The sequence below is a fragment of the Hyla sarda genome, chromosome 6, assembly GCF_029499605.1.
Source record: "Hyla sarda isolate aHylSar1 chromosome 6, aHylSar1.hap1, whole genome shotgun sequence".
Lineage (NCBI taxonomy): Eukaryota > Metazoa > Chordata > Amphibia > Anura > Hylidae > Hyla > Hyla sarda.
This window is the reverse complement of record NC_079194.1, coordinates 276,640,643-276,663,931: the sequence shown is the minus strand read 5'-3', so window position 1 is coordinate 276,663,931 and position 23,289 is coordinate 276,640,643. Positions and strand designations below refer to the sequence as shown.

Below are 23,289 nucleotides of genomic sequence, written 5' to 3'. Positions count from 1 at the left end.
TGCGACGTGATCTGAAGTTTATAGCGGTACCATTTTTGCATTGATAGGACTTATTGATCGCTTTTTATTCATTTTTAAATGATATAAAAAGTGACCAAAAATGCACTATTTTGGACTTTGGAATTTTTTTACGTGTACGCCATTGACCGAGCGGTTTAATTAATGATATATTTTTATAATTCGGACACTTCCACACAAGGTGATACCATATATGTTTATTTTTATTTTTATTTACACTGTTTTTTTTTTTTTTTATGGGAATAAACTGCACTGCACACACTGATCTTTATCATTGATCACTCGTTTCTCATAGGAAACCAGTGATCGATGATTCTGCCGCTTGACTGCTCATGCCTGGATCTCAGGCACTGAGCAGTCATTCGGCGATCGGACAGCGAGGAGGCAGGTAGGGACCCTCGCACTGTCCTGTAAGCTGTTCGGGATGCCTCGATTTCGCCACGGCTATCCCAAACAGCCCACTGAGTTAACCAGCAGCTTTTAGTTTCACTTTTAGCCGCGCGGCTCAGCTCTGAGTGCGCGGCTAAAGGGTTAATAGTGCGGCGCCGCGATCGTAGTATGCCATGTCGATTTTTTTTTTTCTGCTGTTTTGAGACCCTAGAGGCTTCCTAAATGCAACATGCCCCCCAAAAACAATTTCAGAAAAATGTTCTCTCCAAAATCCCCTTGTCGCTCCTTCCCTTCTGAGCCCTCTACTGCGCCGCCGAACAATTTACATAGACATATGAGGTATGTGCTTACTCTAGAAAAATTAGGTTACAAATACAAGTAAAAAATTTCTCCTTTTACCACTTGCAAAAATTCAAAAATTGGGTCGAAAAGAACATGCGACCGTAAAAAATGAAGATATGAAGACCCTTCAAATCCACTTCAAAACTGAACTGGTCCCTGAAAAATATCGAGTTTGAAAATTTTGTGGAAAATTGCTGCTGAACGTTGAAGCCCTCTGGTGTCTTCCAAAAGTAAAAACTCATGAATTTTATGATGCAAACATAAAGTAGACATATTGTATATGTGAATAAATTTTTTTTTATTTGTAATATACATTTTCCTTACAAGTAGAGAGCTTCAAAGTTAGAAAAATGCAACATTTTCAAGTTTTTCATCAAATTTGGGGATTTTTCACCAAGAAAGGATGCAAGTTACCATAAAATTTTACCACTATGTTAAAGTAGAATATGTCACGAAAAAACAATCTCGGAATCAGAATGATAACTAAAAGCATTCCAGAGTTATTAATGTTTAAAGTGACAGTGGTCAGATGTGCAAAAAACGCTCTGGTTCTTAAGGCCAAAATGGGCTTGGTCCTGAAGGGGTTAACCCCTTAAGGACGCAGGACATAAATGTACGTCCTGGTGCGGTGGTACTTAACGCACCAGGACGTACATTTACGTCCTGTGCATAACCGCGGGCATTGGAGCGATGCCCGTGTCATGCGCGGCTGATCCCGGCTGCTGATCACAGCCAGGGACCCACCGGCGATGGCCGACGCCCGCGATCTCGCGGGCGTCCGCCATTAACCCCTCAGGTGCCAGGATCAATACAGATCCCGGCATCTGCGGCAGTGCGCGATTTAAATGAACGATCGGATCGCCCGCAGCGCCGCACGGAGGTCCCCTCTCCTTCCTCCGTCCGGCACCCGGCGTCTTCTGCTCTGGTCTGAGATCGAGCAGACCAGAGCATGAGATAACCGATAACACTGATCTGTTCTATGTCCTATACATAGAACAGATCAGTATTAGCAATCATGGTATTGCTATGAATAGTCCCCTATGGGGACTATTCAAGTTTAAAAAAAAATGCCCTCCCCCAAGAAAAATCCCCTCCCCCAATAAAAAGTAAAACGTACGTTTTTTCCTATTTTACCCCCAAAAAGCGTAAAAAATAAATTTTATAGACATATTTGGTATCGCCGCGTGCGTAAATGTCAGAACTATTAAAATAAAATGTTAATGATCCCGTACGGTGAACGGCGTGAACGGAAAAAAAAAAAGTCCAAAATTGCTACTTTTTTAATACATTTTATTTTAAAAAAATTACAAAAAATGTATTAAAAGTTTTTTATATGCAAATGTGGTATAAAAAAAAAAGTACAGATCATGGCGCAAAAAATGAGCCCCCATACCGCCGCTTATACGGAAAAATAAAAAAGTTAGAGGTCATCAAAATAAAGGGATTATAAACGTACTAATTTGGTTAAAAAGTTTGTGATTTTTTTTTAAGCAGAACAATAATAGAAAAGTATATAATCATGGGTATCATTTTAATCGTATTGACCCTCAGAATAAAGAACACACGTCATTTTTACCATAAATTGTACGCCGTGAAAACGAAACCTTCCAAAATGAGCAAAATTGCGTTTTTCTTTTTAATTTCCCCCCAAAAATAGTGTTTTTTGGTTGCGCCATACATTTTATGATATAATGAGTGATGTCATTACAAAGGACAACTGGTCGCGCAAAAAACAAGCCCTCATACTAGTCTGTGGATGAAAATATAAAAGAGTTATGATTTTTAGAAGGCGAGGAGGAAAAAATGAAAACGTAAAAATTGAATTGTCTGAGTCCTTAAGGCCAAAATGGGCTGAGTCCTTAAGGGGTTAATGGAACATGTATGGTAGAATTATTGTATAGAACAGAATAAAATTCAATGGGCACTGTCACTGAAAAAAAAAATCTATGTCATAGAGACAAATTTATGGTCGGTCAGGGTCCCACCCTGTCCGATCACAAGAATGAGCTGGATAAAGTGTGCGCTTAGTGTTCTCTCCCAGGTCTGTGAACACGTGTACTGGAGAGATTCCTATGGTAAGTCTATGGGCCGTCCAGGTCTCCTAGGCAGAGCGGGACAGAAGTGTGTGGCTGCATGTCTATCTCCCTGCTCACTCTCATCCCTAGGACATGTCAAGTTTATAGTTTATATTGACAGATCTGATTTACAGTAGATATATTAGAAGAGTGTTTTTTCCCTTCGTATAACTGAGGCATTTATTTCTGTAATAAAAATGTAATGATAGTGACGCTAACAAAATGGTTTGTGACATATTGTGACTATTCACTTTCTCAGGCAGGAGGATGATTCGTACCAGAAGTTTATTCCATTCATTGGGGTAAGTGACTAAAAGTGAATACTTTATGTGAATGCTACAAATTCTCCAAACATTCAGTGGGGTAGCCATTGTGAGACACGTTCTTTTCCATATTGTTTGTATAAGAAAGCCCAGCTCACTGTTTGTGCGGTATGGTGGCTGCAATGTACACGATTAATAGAGAAAATTCAATAGACTATTAGATTCTCCCGACAGGGATGAAGTATAGGGGTGATTCATGCAGACACATGTAAAGTGCATGTTCTTGCTGCCCAGCCTTATCCAGCCCTTCAGCAGTAGAGTAAAGCTGTCGTGAAATTCCTCACATTATACTCTTCCATTCTCAGTTGCACAACAAAGCTGACAAATAACCTGCATTATTTGTCAGCTCTGTTGTGCTCAAGTGGCTGTTTTTGAAAACTGTAGGAATTTCTAAATATTTTTATATATATATATATATATATAGGTAGATATGCCACAGAAAATGTATAAATTTAGATCAACCGAACCCCAGAACCTGCATTCACTACTGTGATATCCAGGGCTGTGCTGCTTTTCTTCTTCTTTATGTATATGCAGTGGTCCCTCAACATACGATGGTAATTCGTTCCAAACGAGCCATCGTTTGTCGAATCCATCTTATGTTGAGGGATTCGTGCAATGTAAAGTATAGGAATCTGTACTCACCTGTCCCCGCCGCTCGAGATGGTGTCCCCGGGCCTCCGCTGGGCTCTCCGCTGTCTTCTCCGGTCCTCTGCTGTCTTCTCTGGTCCTCTGCTTTCTTGCGCAAGGCCTTACTGGGCCTGCGTAGCGACGTCATTACGTCGCTGCGTATGCCATTCCTATTGGATGACGTGCGCAGCAGCGTATTGACGTCATCGGAGAGGGCCGAGAAGACACCGGAAGACCAGCGCTGGACCCGGAGGGCACCCCGGAGCATCGTGGAGGGGTAAGTAATACTTACCGCACCACACGGGGAAAATTAAGCTGCTATCCGGCAGCAGCTTAAGCATTTGGCGCTGCCGGATTGCACTTAATGCGATGGCCCCGACATAAAAAAGCATTGTATGTCGATTTGATCGTATGTCGGGGCCATCGTAGGTCGGGGGGTCACTGTACAATCATGGCTGTAAATATTGGCACCTCTGAAATTTTTCAAGAAAATTAAGTATTTCCCACAGAAAAGGATTGCAGTAACACATGTTTTGCTATCACGGGTTTATTCTCTTTGTGTGTATTGGCACTAAACCAAAAAAGGGAGGAAAAATAGCAAATTGGGCATAATGTCACACCAAACTCCAAAACAGGGTGGAACAAAATTGTTGGCACCCTTTCAAAATTGTGGATAAATAAGATTGTTTCAAGCATGTGATGCTCCATTAAACTCACTTGGGGCAAGTAACAGGTGTGGGCAATATAAAAATCACACCTCAAAGCAGATAAAAAGGAGTGAAGTTCACTTAGTCTTTGCATTGTGTGTCTGTGTGCCACACTAAGCATGAACAACAGAAAGAAAAGAAGAGAACTGTCTGAGGACTTGAGAACCAAAATTGTGGAAAAATATCAACAATCTCAAGGTTACAAGTCCCTCTCCAGAGATTTGCCTTTGTCCACAGTGCAAAACATTATCAAGACGTTTGCAACCCATGGCACTGTAGCTAATCTCCCTGGGCATGGACGGAAGAGAAAAATTGATGAAAGGTGTCAACGCAGGATAGTCCAGATGGTGCATAAGCAGCCCCAAACAAGTTCCAGATATATTCAAGCTGTCCTGCAGGCTCAGGAAGCATCCGTGTCAGTGCGAACTATCCATCCACATTTAAATGAAACACTATGGCAGGAGACCCAGGAGGACCCCACTGCTTACACAGAGACATAAAAAAGCAAGACTACATTTTGCCAAAATGGACTTGAGTAAGCCAAAATCCTTCTGGGAAAACGTCTTGTGGACAGATGAGACCAAGATAGAGCTTTTTGGTAAAGCACATCATTCTACTGTTTACTGAAAACGGAATGAGGCCTACAAAGAAAAGAACACAGTACCTACAGTGAAATATGGTGGAGGTTCAATGATGTTTTGGGGTTGTTTTGCTGCCTCTGGCACTGGGTGTCTTGAATGTGTGCAAGGCATCATGAAATCTCAGGATTACCAACGGATTTTGGGTCGCACTGTACAGCCCAGTGTCAGAAAGCCTGCGTTTGCGTCCGAGATCTTCGGTCTTCCAGCAGGACAATGACCCCAAACATACGTCAAAAAGCCCCCAGAAATGGATGGCAACAAAGTGCTGGAGAGTTCTGAAGTGGCAGCAATGAGTCCAGATCTAAATCACATTGAACACCTGTGGAGAGATCTTAAAATTGCTGTTGGGAAAATGCGCCTTCCAATAAGAGAGACCTGGAGCAGATTGCAAAGGACGAGTGGTCCAACATTCCGGCTGAGAGGTGTAAGAAGCTTATTGATGGTTATAGGAAGCGACTGATTTCAGTTATTTTTTCCAAAGGGTGTGCAACCATATATTAAGTTAAGGGTGCCAATAATTTTGCCCAGCCCATTTTTGGAGTTTGGTGTGACATTATGTCCAATTTGCTTTTTTTCCCTCCCTTTTTGGGTTAGTTCCAATACACACAAAGGGAACAAACGTGTATAGCAAAACATGTGTTACTGCAATCCTTTTCTGTGTGAAATACTTCATTTTCTTGAAAAATTTCAGGGGTGCCAATATTTACGGCCATGACTGTAGATAGATAGATGGATATATAAATAGATTTTATATATATGTATGTGTGTATATGTATATATACAGTACAGACCAAAAGTTTGGACACACCTTCTCATTCAAAGAGTTTTCTTTATTTTCATGACTATGAAAATTGTAGATTTACACTGAAGGCATCAAAACTATGAATTAAAAAATGTGGAATTATATACATAACAAAGAAGTGTGAAACAACTGAAAATATGTCATATTCTAGGTTCTTCAAAGTAGCCACCTTTTGCTGTGATTACTGCTTTGCACACTCTTGGCATTCTCTTGATGAGCTTCAAGAGGTAGTCACCTGAAATGGTCTTCCAACAGTCTTGAAGGAGTTCCCAGAGATGCTTAGCACTTGTTGGCCCTTTTGCCTTCATTGGGTTCAGGTCTGGTGACTGTGGAGGCCAGGTCATCTGGTGCAGCACCCCATCACTCTCTTTCTTGGTCAAATAGCCCTTACACAGCCTGGAGGTGTGTTTGGGGTCATTGTCCTGTTGAAAAATAAATGATGGTCCAACTAAATGCAAACCGGATGGAATAGCAGCCGCTGCAAGATGCTGTGGTAGCCATGCTGGTTCAGTATGCCTTCAATTTTGAATAAATCCCAAACAGTGTCACCAGCAAAGCACCCCCACACCATCACACCTCCTCCTCCATGCTTCACGGTGGGAACCAGGCATGTAGAGTCCATCCGTTCACCTTTTCTGCATCGCACAAAGACACGGTGGTTGGAACCAAAGGTCTCAAATTTGGACTCATCAGACCAAAGCACAGATTTCCACTGGTCTAATGTCCATTCCTTGTGTTCTTTAGCCCAAACAAGTCTCTTCTGCTTGTTGCCTGTCCTTAGCAGTGGTTTCCTAGCAGATATTCTACCATGAAGGCCTGATTCACACAGTCTCCTCTTCACAGTTGTTCTAGAGATGTGTCTGCTGCTAGAACTCTGTGTGGCCTTTACCTGGTCTCTAATCTGAGCTGCTGTTAACCTGCAATTTCTGCGGCTGATGACTCGGATGAATTTATTCTCCGCAGCAGAGGTGACTCTTGGTCTTCCTTTCCTGGGGTGGTCCGCATGTCAGCCAGTTTCTTTGTAGCTCTTGATGTTTTTTGTGACTGCACTTGGGGGACACTTTCCACCTAGAATATTACATATTTTCAGTTGTTTCACACTTTTTTGTTATGTCTATAATTCCACATGTTAATTCATAGTTGTGATGCCTTCAGTGTGAATCTACAATTCTCATAGTCAAATAACGAAAACTCTTTGAATGAGGTGTGTCCAAACTTTTGGTCTGTACCGTGTATGTGTGTGTGTGTGTGTATATATATATATATATATATATATATATATATATATATATATATAGAAAGATATAAAATAATGTAATAGAAAATGTATTTAAAAAAATATTATTTATATATATATATATATATATATATATATATATATATATCTAATAAATACCTAAAAATATTTATTATTTAGGACAGAATTGATTATTTTTTAAGCATTATGCATTCCTCATTCCTATCCATTTCTCCCTTTCATTTTATTGAGAAATACCTTACATACACATATTGAGACTTTTCCTTTTCTCCTTGTGCCTCCCTTGTCAATTATCCTCTGGGGTATCCTTCCTCTCATGGCCCTCATGTCCCCCTGCAGGTGGTGAAAGTCGGACTGGTGGAGACGTCCCCCCCAAATACTGGTATGTGAGGAAGAAGAGCTCCCTAATCTGCACCAACCCATCAATCCTATCAAATCTATATCCTATCAAATATTCCCCTTCTCTGTCCTGCATATACATTGTCCTTCTCAACCTCTTTAACTGTGTTTTGTTTTCCCACAGATGCAGAGGATTCTGTTTCTCTCGGTGTCGGTCTCCCTTCTACTTCTCCACCCTCATCAGCTGGGGTCCTCCGTGACAGTTCAGCAACACCCCCATCCTCTCCATCTTTAAGTGCCAGCCTCCAAGGAAATGCAGGGTCAGAGTAATGTTTTATTTTTTGTTCTTTTTATTTTACATATGTACCTGTACATAGTGAAATAGCAAATTATAATGTCAAACCTTTCTAAAACAAGAATGTAAAACCTTTCTAAAAGACAACTCATCTAGAAGACTGTTTTAAAAGCAATTTTTATGTAGTCATCTCAAAAAGTTTAACTGCAAAAAACATCTTATAAGATAAGATGTCTGATCACGGGGGTCCCGCCACTGGTGAACCCTGTCAGTAGTGGCGTCCGTCAGCAGTGGCGCCCGGAACGCGGAAGCTTGGAGCTTCTGTGTTCTTGACATCATGCCCCCTCCATTCATGCCTATGAATGGAGGGGGCATGGCGGATGTTGTTGCCAGTCATCCGGCACGGAGCAGAGTTCACTCCGTGCACAGATGACTGGGGTGCCGTGTCGAAGAACGTGGGGGTCACGGCGATGGGACCTTCGCAATCGAACATCTCGAAACATCATTTGGATAGAGGATAAGATGTTTTTTGGTGGAGTACCCCTTTAATCCTTTTCCAACATTTTAAATACATTCACGTCAATTGTCAGGTAAGGGTGTATAGAGAGTGCTCAGGAGATAACTTTGATCCCAGTGGGTTAACTCCATAGATGAATAGGTCAATAGTGACTGCCGAAAAATATCTTCAAAAAAAAAATATATATATATATATTTGTTATTGCCTCATAGGGTGGAAATATCTAAACTTTTAAAATATAACATTGCTTAACAGGAATGGTGAACGTCATAAATAGGAAAACAAATATCCAAAGCCAGTTATGCGTTTTTACCCCAAAATTATATAAATAAGAAGTACAGCTCAACGTTCAAGAAATAAGTCCTAAAAAAGAAAATAAAAGCTAGCCCCTACATGGAGACACAAACCACAATATGTACTGTAAAAGGTATATACGGTATATCTTTATTGAATGACACCAACAATAGCACAGACATTTAAAACCACTTAAAAACACAAGAAAGGAAACATGGTGGAGGATTATAATCCAAATAACCATCAACCCTAACACAGCAGCATAGCGGGGGGAAAACTTGTAGAAGGATGGAGGGACAATGCAATAAATATTAATTTATTTCCTTTATGTACATAAACATAAAACTTAATACATGCAGGATAAAGTTATATATATATATATATTTTTTTTTTTTTTCAATCTACAAATATTTTATTTTTGCAGTACATTATATGGTATAATGAAAGATAAAATATACAACTGGTCCTGTAAAAGATATAAGCCTTCATACGGCTCTGTTTGTTTGGGAAAAAATTTGTATTGGCTCTTAGAAGGTAAGGTGGTAAAAAAAACATATGAAAATAGCTGTAGGAGAGGGGTGTAAGTCTACCCTAAGCCAGTATTGTATAGGTATTTATCCGTTTATTTTTTATGTAATTTTATTATTAGTCCTCTGTTTAGAAGGCAAGGGTCTGGCACTACAGCAAGGATGGCTATGTGTCGTTCACTGGAGGCTCTTTTGGGGAGATTTATCAAAACCTGTCCAGAGGAAAAGTTGCTGAGTTGCCCATAGCCACCAATCAGATCGCTTCTTTCATTTTTTGAAAAGGCCTCTGAAATTTTTTTTTATAAACTTTTCCTCTGTAACGGGTTTGAGAAATGTCCCCTTTTATGTGTACCAGGTCACCTGCAACACCTCGGTGGTGCTCTGCACTATAATGCAAATCAAAGTATAAGAAGTAAAGAAACGCACGTGGCACTCACCAATCGTGAAAGCTTCTTTATTTCAAAACCGTGCACACCAATACAAGTAGCAGGGGGCCCTGGCCCCCTGCTACTTGTATTGATGTGCACGGTTTTGAAATAAAGAAGCTTTCACGATTGGTGAGTGTCACATGCGTTTATTTACTTTTTATATCTGGATTTTTGTTAATGGATCTGTTGCACTTTATTTTCCTTTTCTATGGGATTTTGGAGGGAGTTTTACAAAGTTTGAGGTACATTGTAATGTAAAGAAAAGAGAGCCTCCTGATCCGACTGATGCTTCTCTTCTTGTAGAACCACGGCAGATGCTTTAGGATTACAAGTTGATTATTGGCTATCTTGTGACCGGAGAAAAGAGAGGGAAGGAGGAGGAAAAAACACGCTACGCAGTATCTTCCGTTCTGTGGTTGTTTCACGTTTGCCAGGACCAGATACACCACCTGGCAGTATGAGTCTAAGTGTGGTGACTACTGAGTCACGAAACAAGAAAGGTAAGTTATGCTTCTCCTTTTTCAACAGTGTTTTATTTAGACTAGTGTTTCCCAACCAGGGGGCCTCCAGCTGTTGCAAACCTAGTAACATCTACCATTCCCGGACAGCCTTTGTAGTTTTGCAACAGTTTTGGACAATCACTAGGCGATTTTGTGGATTGTTCCTGTACCTGGTGAAATCAAAACTGAGTGTACAACTGACTGTATGAGGTGAAGAGCCTGGATCTCCAATTTAGTAAGCTTATCCTGTTTGGGTATAAGATTCTAGGCCATGGGTAATGCTGAGCTATGAACTGAAGCCATATCGGAATGAAGAATGCTTCTTGTGAAATTCCCTTTAAAGGGGTAGTCCAGTGGTGAAAAACGTATCCCCTATCCGAAGGATAGGGGATAAGTTTGAGATCGCGGGGGGTCCGACCGCTGGGGCCCCCTGCGATTTCTCTGTACGGGGGCCAGGCTCTCCGGCCAGATAGCGGGTGTCAACCTCCGCACGATGCGGCGGCCGACACACCCCCTCAGTACATCTCCATGGCAGAGCCGGAGATTGCCGAAGGCAGCGCTTCGGCTCTGCCATAGAGTTGTATTGAGGGGGCGTGTCGGCCGCTGCTTCGTGCGGAGGTCGACACCCCCCCTTCCCGCGGGCTGTTGGGGCTCCGTACAGGAGATCGCAGGGGGCCCCAGCGGTCGGACCCCCTGCGATCTCAAACTTATCCCCTATCCTTAGGATAGGGGATAAGTTGTTCACCACTGGGTTCACCACTGGACTACTCCTTTAATTGAGAATGCTGTACTATATTAGCACGGAAAAGTAAGACTTGCTTAAATATTAGGCTGGAATCACATCTGCACAGTTTTTTTTCCCAGTGTGCGTCTCCGTCGTAGGAACAGAACAACAAAAACAGCCATGCCGTATTTGCTGTACACTGGATACCAATGGCACTCAACATACCTTATTAGCTTTAAAGAGTACCTCTCATGATCTTGTTAAATGTTATAATCCTTCCAGTTCACTGCCCCCATCATGATAAACCACTCCCTGCCTTTATTTGTATTATTTTTGAAGTTTTCTACCTTGATATTGCTCTGTATTTTCTGCTTAGTCTCAGTCAGCTCCACAGACTGGGAAGGGGTGTTACCCAGCAGGTGTGACATCATCTGAAGCCATACAGGGGAGAACTTCCTCCCTCACTCGGCTACACGCAGTTCAGTGTGAGATGAGCTATGATTGGCTAAGGCTGAACCTCCCCCTTTCAGCACTCCAGACTGCTTTTCCGGATTTTGGACTTCTGCCAGGCCAGCAGGAGTCCAAAATCTGTGCAAGAGATGGGGGGAAAATGTGCTCTGTACAAGTAGGGAGACACCTAATGGCAACTGTTTTTAAACACAAAACATAGAAAACCATTTTTTTTTTTTTTTTTAAACAAAGTACATTATCGAAAGATTTTTTTTATTTACCATAAGGAGTGCAGTAGCAAAAATGAGTTTTAATGGGTCTATTTTACTGGATAAAATAGCTTATCAAACTGAGCCACTTAATCTTCAACCGTGACTTTCAATGCGGATGTGAACATAACCTAACCCTGAATCTTTGACATGCATATTTTAGAAGGGAGTGCATATATGTTTTGGTAATTAATCCTCATCATGTTTGCTAATTTGTTGTGCATGTACTAATTTTTTTTTCTATTCTGGAAAGGATTGTATTATTTGGAGATTTGATATTGGTAATGTGTTGTGGATTAACATAATTTTTTTGTTGTTTCAGTGCCAACAATTTTCCTTAGTAAGAAGCCAAAGGAAAAAGAAACTGATGCCAAAAGTCAAATCATAGAAGGAATCACTAGACTTATTTGTTCTGCTCGACATCAACAGACCATGCTGCGAGGTAAGACATAAATGAATTTAAATCATAGTAACAAATGGAAGTCTGAGGGCAAAGGACAACACGGGTGGTGCTAGTTTTCCTAAAACTACATAGCGTGTATATCCGTGCTTCATTAACCTAAAAATAAAAAAGAATGAAAATAAAACACAAGGTAAACATTTATACAGTGTTATTAGCTCCAATATAAACAAATAGAGTCCTAAATGACTGCCAGGGCAGGAAGTGCAGTTATATTGTTTGTAATGATTGTAACTGATGATAAATCTGTGATTCTTTAAAGGGGTTTTCCAGGCAAAAACTTTTTTTTATATATCAACTGGCTCCGGAAAGTTAAACAGATTTGTAAGTTACTTCTATTAAAAAATCTTAATCCTTCCAATAGTTATTAGCTTCTGAAGTTGAGTTGTTGTTTTCTGTCTAACTGCTCTCTGATGACTCGCGTCTCGGGAGCTGTGCAGTTCCTATGGGGAAATTTTCCCATCATGCACAGCTCCCGGGACGTGACATCATCATTGAGCATTTAGACAGAAAATTTCAGAAGCTAATAACTATTGGAAGGATTAAGATTTTTTAATAGAAGTAATTTACAAATCTGTTTAACTTTCTGGAGCTAGTTGATATATATAAAAAAGTTTTTGCCTGGAATACCCCTTTAAGTCTGTTCTTTCGATGACAAAGGGCCTGTTTTTAGTGTTGGTTTCAGCAAATTTAAAGGGGTAGTCCACCCCTAGACATCTTAACCCCCCCTCCCATCCACAAGATAATTCCAGGGGGGGCGTAATTCCGCTCTGAACACAGAAGCAAGAGCTACTGTGATGCCACGCCCCCTCCATTCATGACTGGGGTGCTGCGCTGTAGATTGCGGGGGTCCCAGCGGCCAGACCTTTGTTTAAGGGTGGAGTGCCCCTTTAATCCTAAGGTGACAGCTAATATGGCTGCACGTCCTGCTATCAGGTTTAAAAAATTGGTTGTAGCAAAACCCTCCCCAAACAAGATAATCAATAGTCATGATGTACCCAGATTGGTGGAAAAATATGACTTAATTGGCGACAAAAATGTTTAAAATAAAGTTATGATTCATGGTGATACAAAGTTGAGATTTGTTTTGAAAAAGTCTTTTTCTTAGTTGTATCAATGGGGGGCCCTAGAGACAAAGGGGGAGATTTATCAAAACTTGTTCAGAGGAAAAGTTGCTTATAGCAAAATAGGCAAAATCAAGACAGGTTTATTGGATGCAACGCGTTTCGCTGCGCATGCGCAGCTTCATCAGCATCCAATAAACCTGTCTTGATTTTATGCTGCTAATCCTCCTGGCTCCTTCACCCAGCGCCGATATCTCCTACTCCTACGGTCCACCTGCCTATTTATCGTTCTCAAGGAGGGCTGCGGATGAGGACATATCCACTTTCAGGCGCTTCCCATTGTTGTGTGTGTGCACACAACCAACTCTGGTAAGCGGCGTGGGATAGATCTACTCCCCCTCCCTATGGGCCTGACCTGCTGATCCTGCACATGGAGCGCCTTCTGTTTTCCTTTTAGATATGATACAGAAACAGTCACATTGCCACGTTCCATAGATGAAGGAATCTGCCAGATGGGATCACGCTGTAAAACTAAACCACATTACAACTTCAGGGATTTCCTTCTTACACTACCTAACCGGCCATATTGCTTAGCTCCTAAGCAGAGTTATTGTTCAGATGTGCAGATTCTTTCTTTGATAGATCTTGCATACTACTATGCCAGCCGCAGTACTCCATTTCCATCTTCTACTAGATCAGTGGTCTCAAAGTGTGGCCCTCCAGATGTTGCAAAACTTCAACCCCCAGCATGCCCGGACAGCCAACGGCTGTCCGGGCATGCTGGAAGTTGAAGTTTTGCAACATCTGGAGGGCCACACTTTGAGACCACTGTACTAGATGGTATTTATAGGTTATAGATGCAGCTACATTTCTGTTTTCCATAGGCAGTACAGTCTTGGTCTTCTTTATGGTATGATTGAATGCTGTGTATAGGAGCTGTCATAGCCACGCATTCTTACTGACTTTCAAGCAAGAGTAGCACATAGTAGGATAAGGGATTATCCTGCTCAGGAGGAATCGCTTCCTTTACACTTAGGCTATGTTCACACTATGGAATATCTGTGAAGACATTCCGGAACATTCCGTAGACTTTGGGCGCCGGTATAATAGGACCGCACAGGAATGCTTTGTCTCGCAGACGACTATGCATTCCATGCAGAGTCCGCAGAAATAATGAACAGGTTCATTCTGTCTGCGGACATGGAATTTGGAATTTCCACGCCAGAAACATCTAGTGCAGAAATTCTGCCGTGTGCACAGCGCAGAAAAATCCCATTGGATTTAGCGAGAATTCTGCACGGAAATTTCAAGGTGTGGACAGTGTCAGTACCTCTTAGGAATTTTCGCTTTGAAATTTCCGGCAGAAATTCCGCTTACTATAATGCATAGTGTAGTGAATGGTTTTCCGTTCACAAATTCACACTTCGGAATTTGTGAAGCGGAAAATCTGGATGAAAAATCCGCTAGAAAATTTCCGCCTGAAGAAAGAGGTTGCTCTTTCTTCAGGCGGAAATCCTAGTGGAACACATAATTCAGTCGGCGCAGGCGGAACTCGGAATCTGCGGGCGGAAATTTTCTGCCCGGAGATTCCGTAGTCTGAACCTAGCCTAGTGTCAGCAGCCTATATCTCATGGTTACATAGTTACATAGTTAGTACGGTCGAAAAAAGACATATGTCCATCAAGTTCAACCAGGGAATTAAGGGGTAGGGGTGTGGCGCGATATTGGGGAAGGGATGGGATTTTATATTTCTTCATAAGCATTAATGTTATTTTGTTCCATAAATGTATCTAATCCTGTTTTAAAGCTGTTAATTGTTCCTACTGTGACCAGTTCCTGAGGTAGACCGTTCCATAAATTCACAGTCCTCACGGTAAAGAAGGCGTGTCGCCCCTTGAGACTAAACTTTTTCTTCTCCAGACGGAGGGAGTGTCCCCTCGTCCTTTGGGGGGGTTTAACCTGGAACAGTTTTTCTCCATATTTTTTGTATGGGCCATTAATATACTTATATACGTTTATCATATCCCCCCTTAAACGTCTCTTCTCAAGACTAAACAATTGTAACTCCTTTAATCGCTCCTCATAGCTAAGATGTTCCATGCCCCATATTAGTTTAGTCGCGCGTCTCTGCACCCTTTCCAACTCCGCAGTGTCCCTTTTATGGACAGGTGCCCAAAACTGAACAGCATATTCCAGGTGAGGCCGTACCAATGCTTTATAAAGGGGGAGTATTATGTCCCTGTCCCTTGAGTCCATGCCTCTTTTTATACATGACAATATCCTGCCGGCTTTGGAAGCAGCAGCCTGACATTGCATGCTATTCTGTAGTCTGTGATCTACAAGTACACCCAGATCCTTCTCTACCAGTGACTCTGCCAGTTTAATCCCCCCTAAGACATACGATGCATGCAGGTTATTAGTACCCAGATGCATAACTTTACATTTATCCACATTGAACCTCATTTGCCAAGTGGATGCCCAGACACTTAGTCTATCCAAGTCATCCTGTAACTTATGCACATCCTCTATAGACTGTACCGTGCTACAAAGCTTGGTGTCATCTGCAAAGATAGAAACAGAGCTGTTAATACCATCCTCTATATCATTGATAAATAAATTAAACAACAGCGGGCCCAGTACTGAACCTTGGGGTACACCACTAATTACCGGGGACCAATCAGAGTACGAATCATTGACCACCACTCTCTGGGTACGATCCATGAGCCAGTGTTCAATCCAGTTACAAACTAAAGTTTCCAAGCCCAAGGACCTTAACTTACCTGTCAGACGTCTGTGAGGGACAGTATCAAATGCTTTGGCAAAATCCAGAAACACTATATCCACAGCCATTCCTCTGTCAAGGCTTCTACTCACCTCTTCATAAAAGCAAATTAGATTGGTTTGACAACTTCTATCCTTAGTAAAGCCATGCTGGCTATCACTTATAATACTATTATCCCCTATGTATTCCTGTATGTAATCCCTTATAAGTCCTTCAAACAATTTACCCACAATGCACGTTAAACTTACCGGTCTATAGTTTCCTGGGGAAGACCTAGAGCCCTTCTTGAAGATTGGCACCACATTCGCCTTGCGCCAGTCCCTTGGCACAATACCAGACACCATAGAATCTCTAAATATCATGAACAGGGGTACAGATATTACTGAACTTACCTCTCTAAGAACTCTTGGGTGTAGTCCATCCGGCCCTGGGGATTTGCTTACATTTATATCACTTAACTTACCTTGTACCGTCTCTACATTAAGCCAGTTCAGTACATTACATGATGTGTTACCAGCACTGACCTGGCCAATGTCAGCTCCTTTTTCCCTAGTATATACAGAACTAAAGAACCCATTCAGTAGCTCCGCCTTCTCTTGATCGCCTGTGACAACCTCCCCATTATCATTATTAAGGGGTCCTACATGCTCTGTCCTTTTTTTTTTTGCATTTATATATCTAAAAAAATATTTAGGATTAGTTTTGCTTTCTTTGGCCACCTGTCTCTCATTTTGAATTTTTGCTGTTTTTATTACATTTTTACAGATTTTATTAAGCTCTTTGTACTGTTTAAATGTTATCGCTGACCCATCAGATTTGTATTTTTTGAAGGCAATTTTTTTGTTGTTTATTGCTCTTTTAACATCATGTGTCAGCCATGTAGGATTTAATTTTAATCGTTTATATTTGTTCCCCTTTGGTATATATTTAGCTGTATAGTTATTTAGAGTTGATTTAAAGATGTCCCATTTACCTTCTGTATCAGTATTTGAGAACACCGCCCCCCAGTCTATGTCCTGTAGTGCAGCCCTCAGCCCAGGGAAGTTTGCCTTTTTAAAGTTATATGTTTTTGCCTTCCCCGCCTGTCTTTGTTTTCTACATTTTAAGTCAAAAGTAACTATATTGTGGTCGCTATTACCAAGGTTTTCCCGCACAGTTACATTACCAACCAGCTCTGCGTTGTTGGAAATGATCAGATCCAACAAGGCATGACTTCTTGTTGGGTCCTCCACAAACTGGCCCATAAAATTATCCTGCAATAAATTTAGGAATTGTCGCCCCTTTGTAGTTTTAGCCAACCCCGGACCCCAATCTATATCTGGATAGTTAAAATCTCCCATTATTACCACTGTACCTGCCCGGGTGGCCCTCTCTATTTGTTTATGAAGCCGAACATCTATCTCTTCAGTGATATTAGGGGGTCTGTAGATTACCCCAAATATTATTTTTTCAGTATTTCCCTCCTTTTGTAATTCTACCCACAGTGATTCCACCTCCTCAAAATCATCACACACTATGGCATCGTTCACACTGACTTTCATACCACTTCTTACATACAGACAGACTCCACCACCTTTTCTGTTCATTCTATCCTTGCGAAACAATGTAAACCCCTGCAGATTGACAGCCCAGTCATGCGAGGAGTCCAGCCATGTCTCAGTGACCCCAACTATATCAATATGTTCCTCCAGTATCAAGGCCTCAAGCTCCCCCATTTTATTTGCTAGGCTTCTGGCATTTGTGAACATACACTTTACATTTCCATCCTTTATGTTATTGGGGTTAATGGGATTCAAGGGTGTAAGTTTTATTTTCCTATGAAGCCTATTCCTATTAACTATTCTAACCCCTCCCTCCGGTCCACCCCCAGGTACATTTATAATTCCCACCTCTCTATCTACACTATCTTCCCCCTCTTTGCTGTAGGTTCCCTCCCCCCAAGTCCCTAGTTTAAACACTCCTCCACCCTTCTAGCCATCTTCTCCCCAAGCAAAGCTGCACCCTCCCCATTGAGGTGCAGCCCGTCCCTACGGTAGAGCCGGTAACCGACAGCGAAGTCAGCCCAGTTCTCCATGAACCCAAACCCTTCCTTCCTACACCAGCTTCTGAGCCACTTGTTTACCTCCCTGATCTCCCGCTGCCTCTCTGGTGTGGCTCGTGGTACTGGTAGTATTTCAGAAAATACTACCTTGGAGGTCCTTGCCTTAAGCTTGCGGCCTAAGTCCCTGAAATCATTTTTAAGGACACTCCACCTACCTCTTACTTTGTCATTGGTGCCAATATGTACCATGACTGCTGGGTCCTCTCCAGCCCCGCCCAGCAACCTGTCAACCCGATCCGCGATGTGCCGAACTCGTGCGCCAGGCAGACAACACACTGTTCGGCGATCCCGGTCTTTGTGACAGATTGCCCTGTCTGTCCCCCTAATAATTGAGTCCCCCACCACTAGTACCTGTCTGGCCTGCCCTGTACTCCTCCCTCCCTCCTTACTGGAGCAGACACCCCCCTGGCGGTCAGAGGCGGTATCCTGCTGCAGTTCTGCTAGCTCTTCTTGGTCTTCTACTGAAGACTGCAAGAGAGAGGTTTTACAGTAACCACATTAAAGGGGTACTCCGGTGGAAATTATTATTTTTTTTTTTATTAACTGGTGCCAGAAAGTTAAACAGATTTGTAAATGACTTCTATTAAAAAAATCTTTACCCTTCCAGTACTTTTTAGCAGCTGTATGCTACAGAGGAAATTCTTTTATTTTTGAATTTATTTTTGGTCTTGTCCTCAGTGCTCTTTGCTGACACCTCTGTCCGTGTCAGGAACTGTCCAGAGCAGCATAAATTTGCTATGATTTTCTCCTGCTCTGGACAGTTCCTGATACTGGCATCAGGTGTCAGCAGAGAGCACTGTGGACAAGAAAAAAAAGAAATTCAAAAAGTAAAGAATTTCCTCAGTAGCATACAGCTGCTAAAATGTACTGGAAGGGTAAAGATTTTTTAATAGAAGTAATTTACAAATCTGTTTAACTTTCTGGCACCAGTTGATTTAAATTTTTATTTTTTTTTTCCACCGGAGTACCCCTTTAAGCCAACATAGTAAAACTATTTAACTATTTAAACTCCTATCCTGAAGAACAACATATTTTATGGACTGGAAAACCCCTTTGTGTACCCTGAGATGGTACCATTGAAAACCAAACTGAAATCCTGCAGAAAAACAATCCCTCATACAGCAGCATCGAGAGAAAGATACAAAAAATAAAAACAAAATCATGTGGTCCCAAAGTTCAAAACTCATGAGTTTAAAGACTTAAAGGGGTATTCCAGGAAAAAAACTTTTTTTTTTAAGATCAACTGGCTCCAGAAAGTTAAACAGATTTGTAAATTACTTCTATAAAAAAATTAATCCTTCCAATAGTTATCAGCTGCTGAAGTTGAGTTGTTCTTTTCTGTCTGACAACAGTGCTCTCTGCTGACACCTCTGTCTGTCTCACAAACTGTCCAGAGCATTAGAGGTTTGCTATGGGGATTTGCTCCTACCCTGGACAGCTCCCGAGACAGGTGTCATCAGAGAGCAGTTAGACAGAAAAGAACATCTCAACTTCAGCAGCTGATAAGTACTGGAAGGATTAAAAATTTTTAATAGAAGTAATTTACAAATCTGTTTAACTTTCTGGAGCCAGTTGATATATAAAAGAAGTTTTTTTTTTTTCCTGGAATACCCCTTTAAGTGCAACTAGCAAAAATCCTCAAAAATGGTTATGTCCTCTTCATAAAGCGCTCCCAGTTTTCTCACCAGCGCTTGCTTTACGATACTTTATTGCATTCTATAGCCATATATTCCTTTTTGTCTTTCAGTCACAGTGGATGGACGGCTCTTCAGTGACGTAAAGTTTTTCCAGGTGGCATCTCAATGGCCGACTCACGTCAAAAACTTTCCTGTTGGCGTTTTCAGTCCGGCAGGAAAAGCCTGATAATTCTTCCCTATGGCACAGAGGAGCGAGTTACACACTCTCCAACATTCACTGTTACACGCGCGACTCTAACTCTAGTGAACTGTGATGCTGTATTGTATTTTAGTGCATTTAGTGCTAATATTTACATCACATCTCTTTACTGGACATGTTGGTAATGAAACAAAGATGTTATCTGTTACATTGTACCTTGTAAACATAAGAATACAGACCAACACTTGTTACATACACTTAAAGGGGTATTCTCATTTCACATAGTTATCCCCAATCCACATGACAGGGGATAACTAGCAGGTAAGTGGGTGTCTGAACCTGAGAATACAGTGGTCCCTCAAGTTACAATATTAATTGGTTCCGGGACGACCATTGTATGTTGAAACCATTGTATGTTGAGACCAGAACTCTATGGAAACTTGGTAATTGGTTCTGAAGCCACCAAAATGTCATCCAAAAAATAGGAAAACGTGAGGATTAAAGAAAAGTAAGTAGGTAACTAATATAGATAAAGCAAATCCTTACATATAAAAGTAAGAAAGATCTGCTGGGAGCTGTAAATCGCTGTCTATGTCAGTGTTTCTTAAGCAGGGAGCCTCCAGCTGTTGCAAAACTACAACTTCCAGCATGCCCGGACAGCCTTTGGCTGTCCGGGCATGCTGGGAGTTGTAGTTTTGCAACAGCTGGGGGGCACCCTGCTTGGGAAACACTGGTCTATGTAGAGGACAGGAGCTTCTTCAGGGTCCTAAAAAAGTAAAATGGATTCGCCCTCACCTGGTGTCCAAAGGAGCAGGTAACTCTGGTACAGGTAAAGCGTACAGAACATGTAATACCTCCCTGTATTGTAGGAGGCGCTGCCAGACACCAGTCAGTGCATGCGCTTCAGTAATACAGGTGTTTTACCAGTGAAATGCCCATTCTGATTGGTCAGTTCTTCCGGCCATTGACAAGTTGCACAGATCTGGACTGCCTGTACATTGTATGTTGAGTCTGGTTTCAACTTACAATGGTCCAGAAAAGACCATTGTACGTTGAAACTATTGTATGTTGAGGCCATTGTAGGTTGAGGGATCACTGTACATAGACAGAGTGCATTGTGCGTGTGCTGCCAATGTTTGGAAGCCCTATAGAGAATACAGCTGTGCAGTGTGCCCTGTTTTTTTTTTTGTTTTTTTAAGCGGCATTCGAGCCGGCTCTGATCCGTTAGCTATTCCCAACACTGTAGAAAGGGAATTACTTTGTGAAATGAAGAGACCTCTTTATGATATTAGACATGCCTTAGTTTTCAGGCTTCATGACAGATTTTAGGCCTAAATGGCAAAAATGTATAAAAACAAGTTTGTGTGCTCTGCTGATATTGCCTTTGCACATAAGCACTTCATTTCATGTATAGTTCTGCAGATACTTTGTCTTGTCATTCTGCCAGGTCATTCTGCTATGTGCCATTCACTTTGACTGCAGATCTGTCTGTTCTACAGTAGTTTGACCTTTGCTTCATATCTACTAGTAATCTAATCTGCAGTGTGTCTTATCTCTTTCCCTCTTTGCGCTCTCTCATTTTTTATTTTGTATAATGTTTTTGCACTCATATTTCCTTTCCTTACACTACTGTTTTGGTCTCTGGCTTGTACCATTAATGGGGTATTCCAGGAAAAAAAAATGTTTTTATATATATCAACTGGCTCCAGAAAGTTAAACAGATTTGTAAATTACTTCTATAAAAAAAAAATCTTAATCCTTTCAATAATTATCAGCTGCTGAAGTTGAGTTGGTTTTCTGTCAGGCAACAGTGCTCTCTGCTGACATCTCTGCTTGTCTCGGGAACTGCACAGAGTAGAAGAGGTTTGCTATGGGGATTTGCTGCTAAACTGGGCGGTTCCCGAGACACGTGTCATCAGAGAGCACTTAGACAGAAAAGAACAACTCAACTTCATCAGCTCATAAGTACTGAAAGGATTAAGATTTTTTAATAGAAATCATTTACAAATCTGTTTAACTTTCTGGAGCTAGTTGAGATATATATATAAAAAGTTTTTCCTGGATAACCCCTTTAAGGTAAATCCTCATTCTGCAGCCATTTTAGCATCCAGTGTGCATCATTTTGACTGACTCTAAACCTCAGCCAAGGTGACCATGCACATTAGTGTATGTGCAGCTGACAGCTATCTCTCCCATTCTCCCATAGACATGCATTCTCGGTTTGTCTGAGAATGCATTTTAGAGAGAGAGAAATGAAAGAAAGCTGCTGCGCTAGTCTTCCGGTGACAGCTTACCTCCTTGAAAATAGAGCCAGAAACTGTCTGCTGCTTATCCCTCCCGACATCTGCTGTTGGTGGAGAGTCAGGAGGCTACCGTAGACTTTGGATGGTTGTCTGGTCTCAGTCAAATCCGCTAGAGATGAGCGAACTTACAGTAAATTCGATTCGTCACGAACTTCTCGGCTCGGCAGTTGATGCCTTATCCTGCATAAATTAGTTCAGCTTTCAGGTGCTCTGGTGGGCTGGAAAAGATGGATACAGTCCTAGGAGACTCTTTCCTAGGACTGTATCCACGTTTTCCAGCCCACCGGAGAACCTGAAAGCTGAACTAATTTACGCAGGATAAGTCATCAACTGCCGAGCCGAGAAGTTCGTGACGAATCAAATTTACTGTAAGTTCACTCATCTCTAAAAATCTGCAGGTTCGTGCAACATTTATTTAATATATGTTTGGTCAGCTTACTATTTAAGTGTCTTTCTTGTAGAGCACTGTCGATTTAACCCCCCCCCCCCCCGCCCTTCACCCCTCTATCTACTAAACCCAGACCCGGAATTACCTAGTTGTTATTTAACTGATAAAAGTAAATATGCTGATTTGCTATGTAAGATATGGACGAAGGCCTGGGTGCAGGTAGATTACCAGTGACCATCAGGCTGGTATATGTGCCCAGCAGAGACTAGGAAATAGTCAATATAGCAAATGAGAGACAAAGCAAATACAGGTGCAAACCTGTATAGTGGAATAACTTACCTGTAACTTATATGTATACATATTGCCCTTATTTATCAAAACTAGCCTAAGAGGGAAGCTAGCCTTGATGTGCACTGTATGTTTGCTGTTGGCAACAAGCGAGTTTCTGCTACACAGTTGAGGCCTGTAGTGTTAAATTCTATTTGCTGTTCACATACCTTTTTTTTTTAATTTTTTAGATAGAATAATATTGCCTACACACACAAACATATATAGCAGGGGTCTTCAACCTGTGGACCTCCAGATGTTACAAAACTACAACTCCCAGCATGCCCGGACAGCCAACGGCTGTCCGGGCATGCTGGGAGTTGTAGTTTTGTAACATCTGGAGGACCACAGGTTGGAGACCACTGATATATAGGAACACATTACCTGTCGTGGTAAATTTTAAAAACATTAATTTAAAAATTTAATAAAAAAAAAACCCTGAATATGTGAACACACTGTTAATGAAATGGGCTAAAATGAATATTCGCTATGTGACTAG

The 23,289-nt window shown here is 41.5% G+C and overlaps 1 protein-coding gene across 1 annotated transcript in view; it reads left to right on the top strand.

Annotated features, from left to right (window-relative positions):
* PACS1 (phosphofurin acidic cluster sorting protein 1) overlaps window positions 1-21,492 on the top strand; it is an 85,193-nt gene extending 63,701 nt beyond the window's left edge. Inside the window, exons 19-24 of the mRNA XM_056527383.1 lie at window positions 3,085-3,127; window positions 7,526-7,568; window positions 7,710-7,845; window positions 9,890-10,086; window positions 11,852-11,971; window positions 19,684-21,492. Coding sequence (XP_056383358.1) covers window positions 3,085-3,127; window positions 7,526-7,568; window positions 7,710-7,845; window positions 9,890-10,086; window positions 11,852-11,971; window positions 19,684-19,799 — 655 coding nt within the window. The 3' untranslated portion in view covers window positions 19,800-21,492. The remainder of the gene's footprint in view (window positions 1-3,084; window positions 3,128-7,525; window positions 7,569-7,709; window positions 7,846-9,889; window positions 10,087-11,851; window positions 11,972-19,683) is intronic.
* The last annotated feature ends 1,797 nt before the right edge of the window (window positions 21,493-23,289 follow it).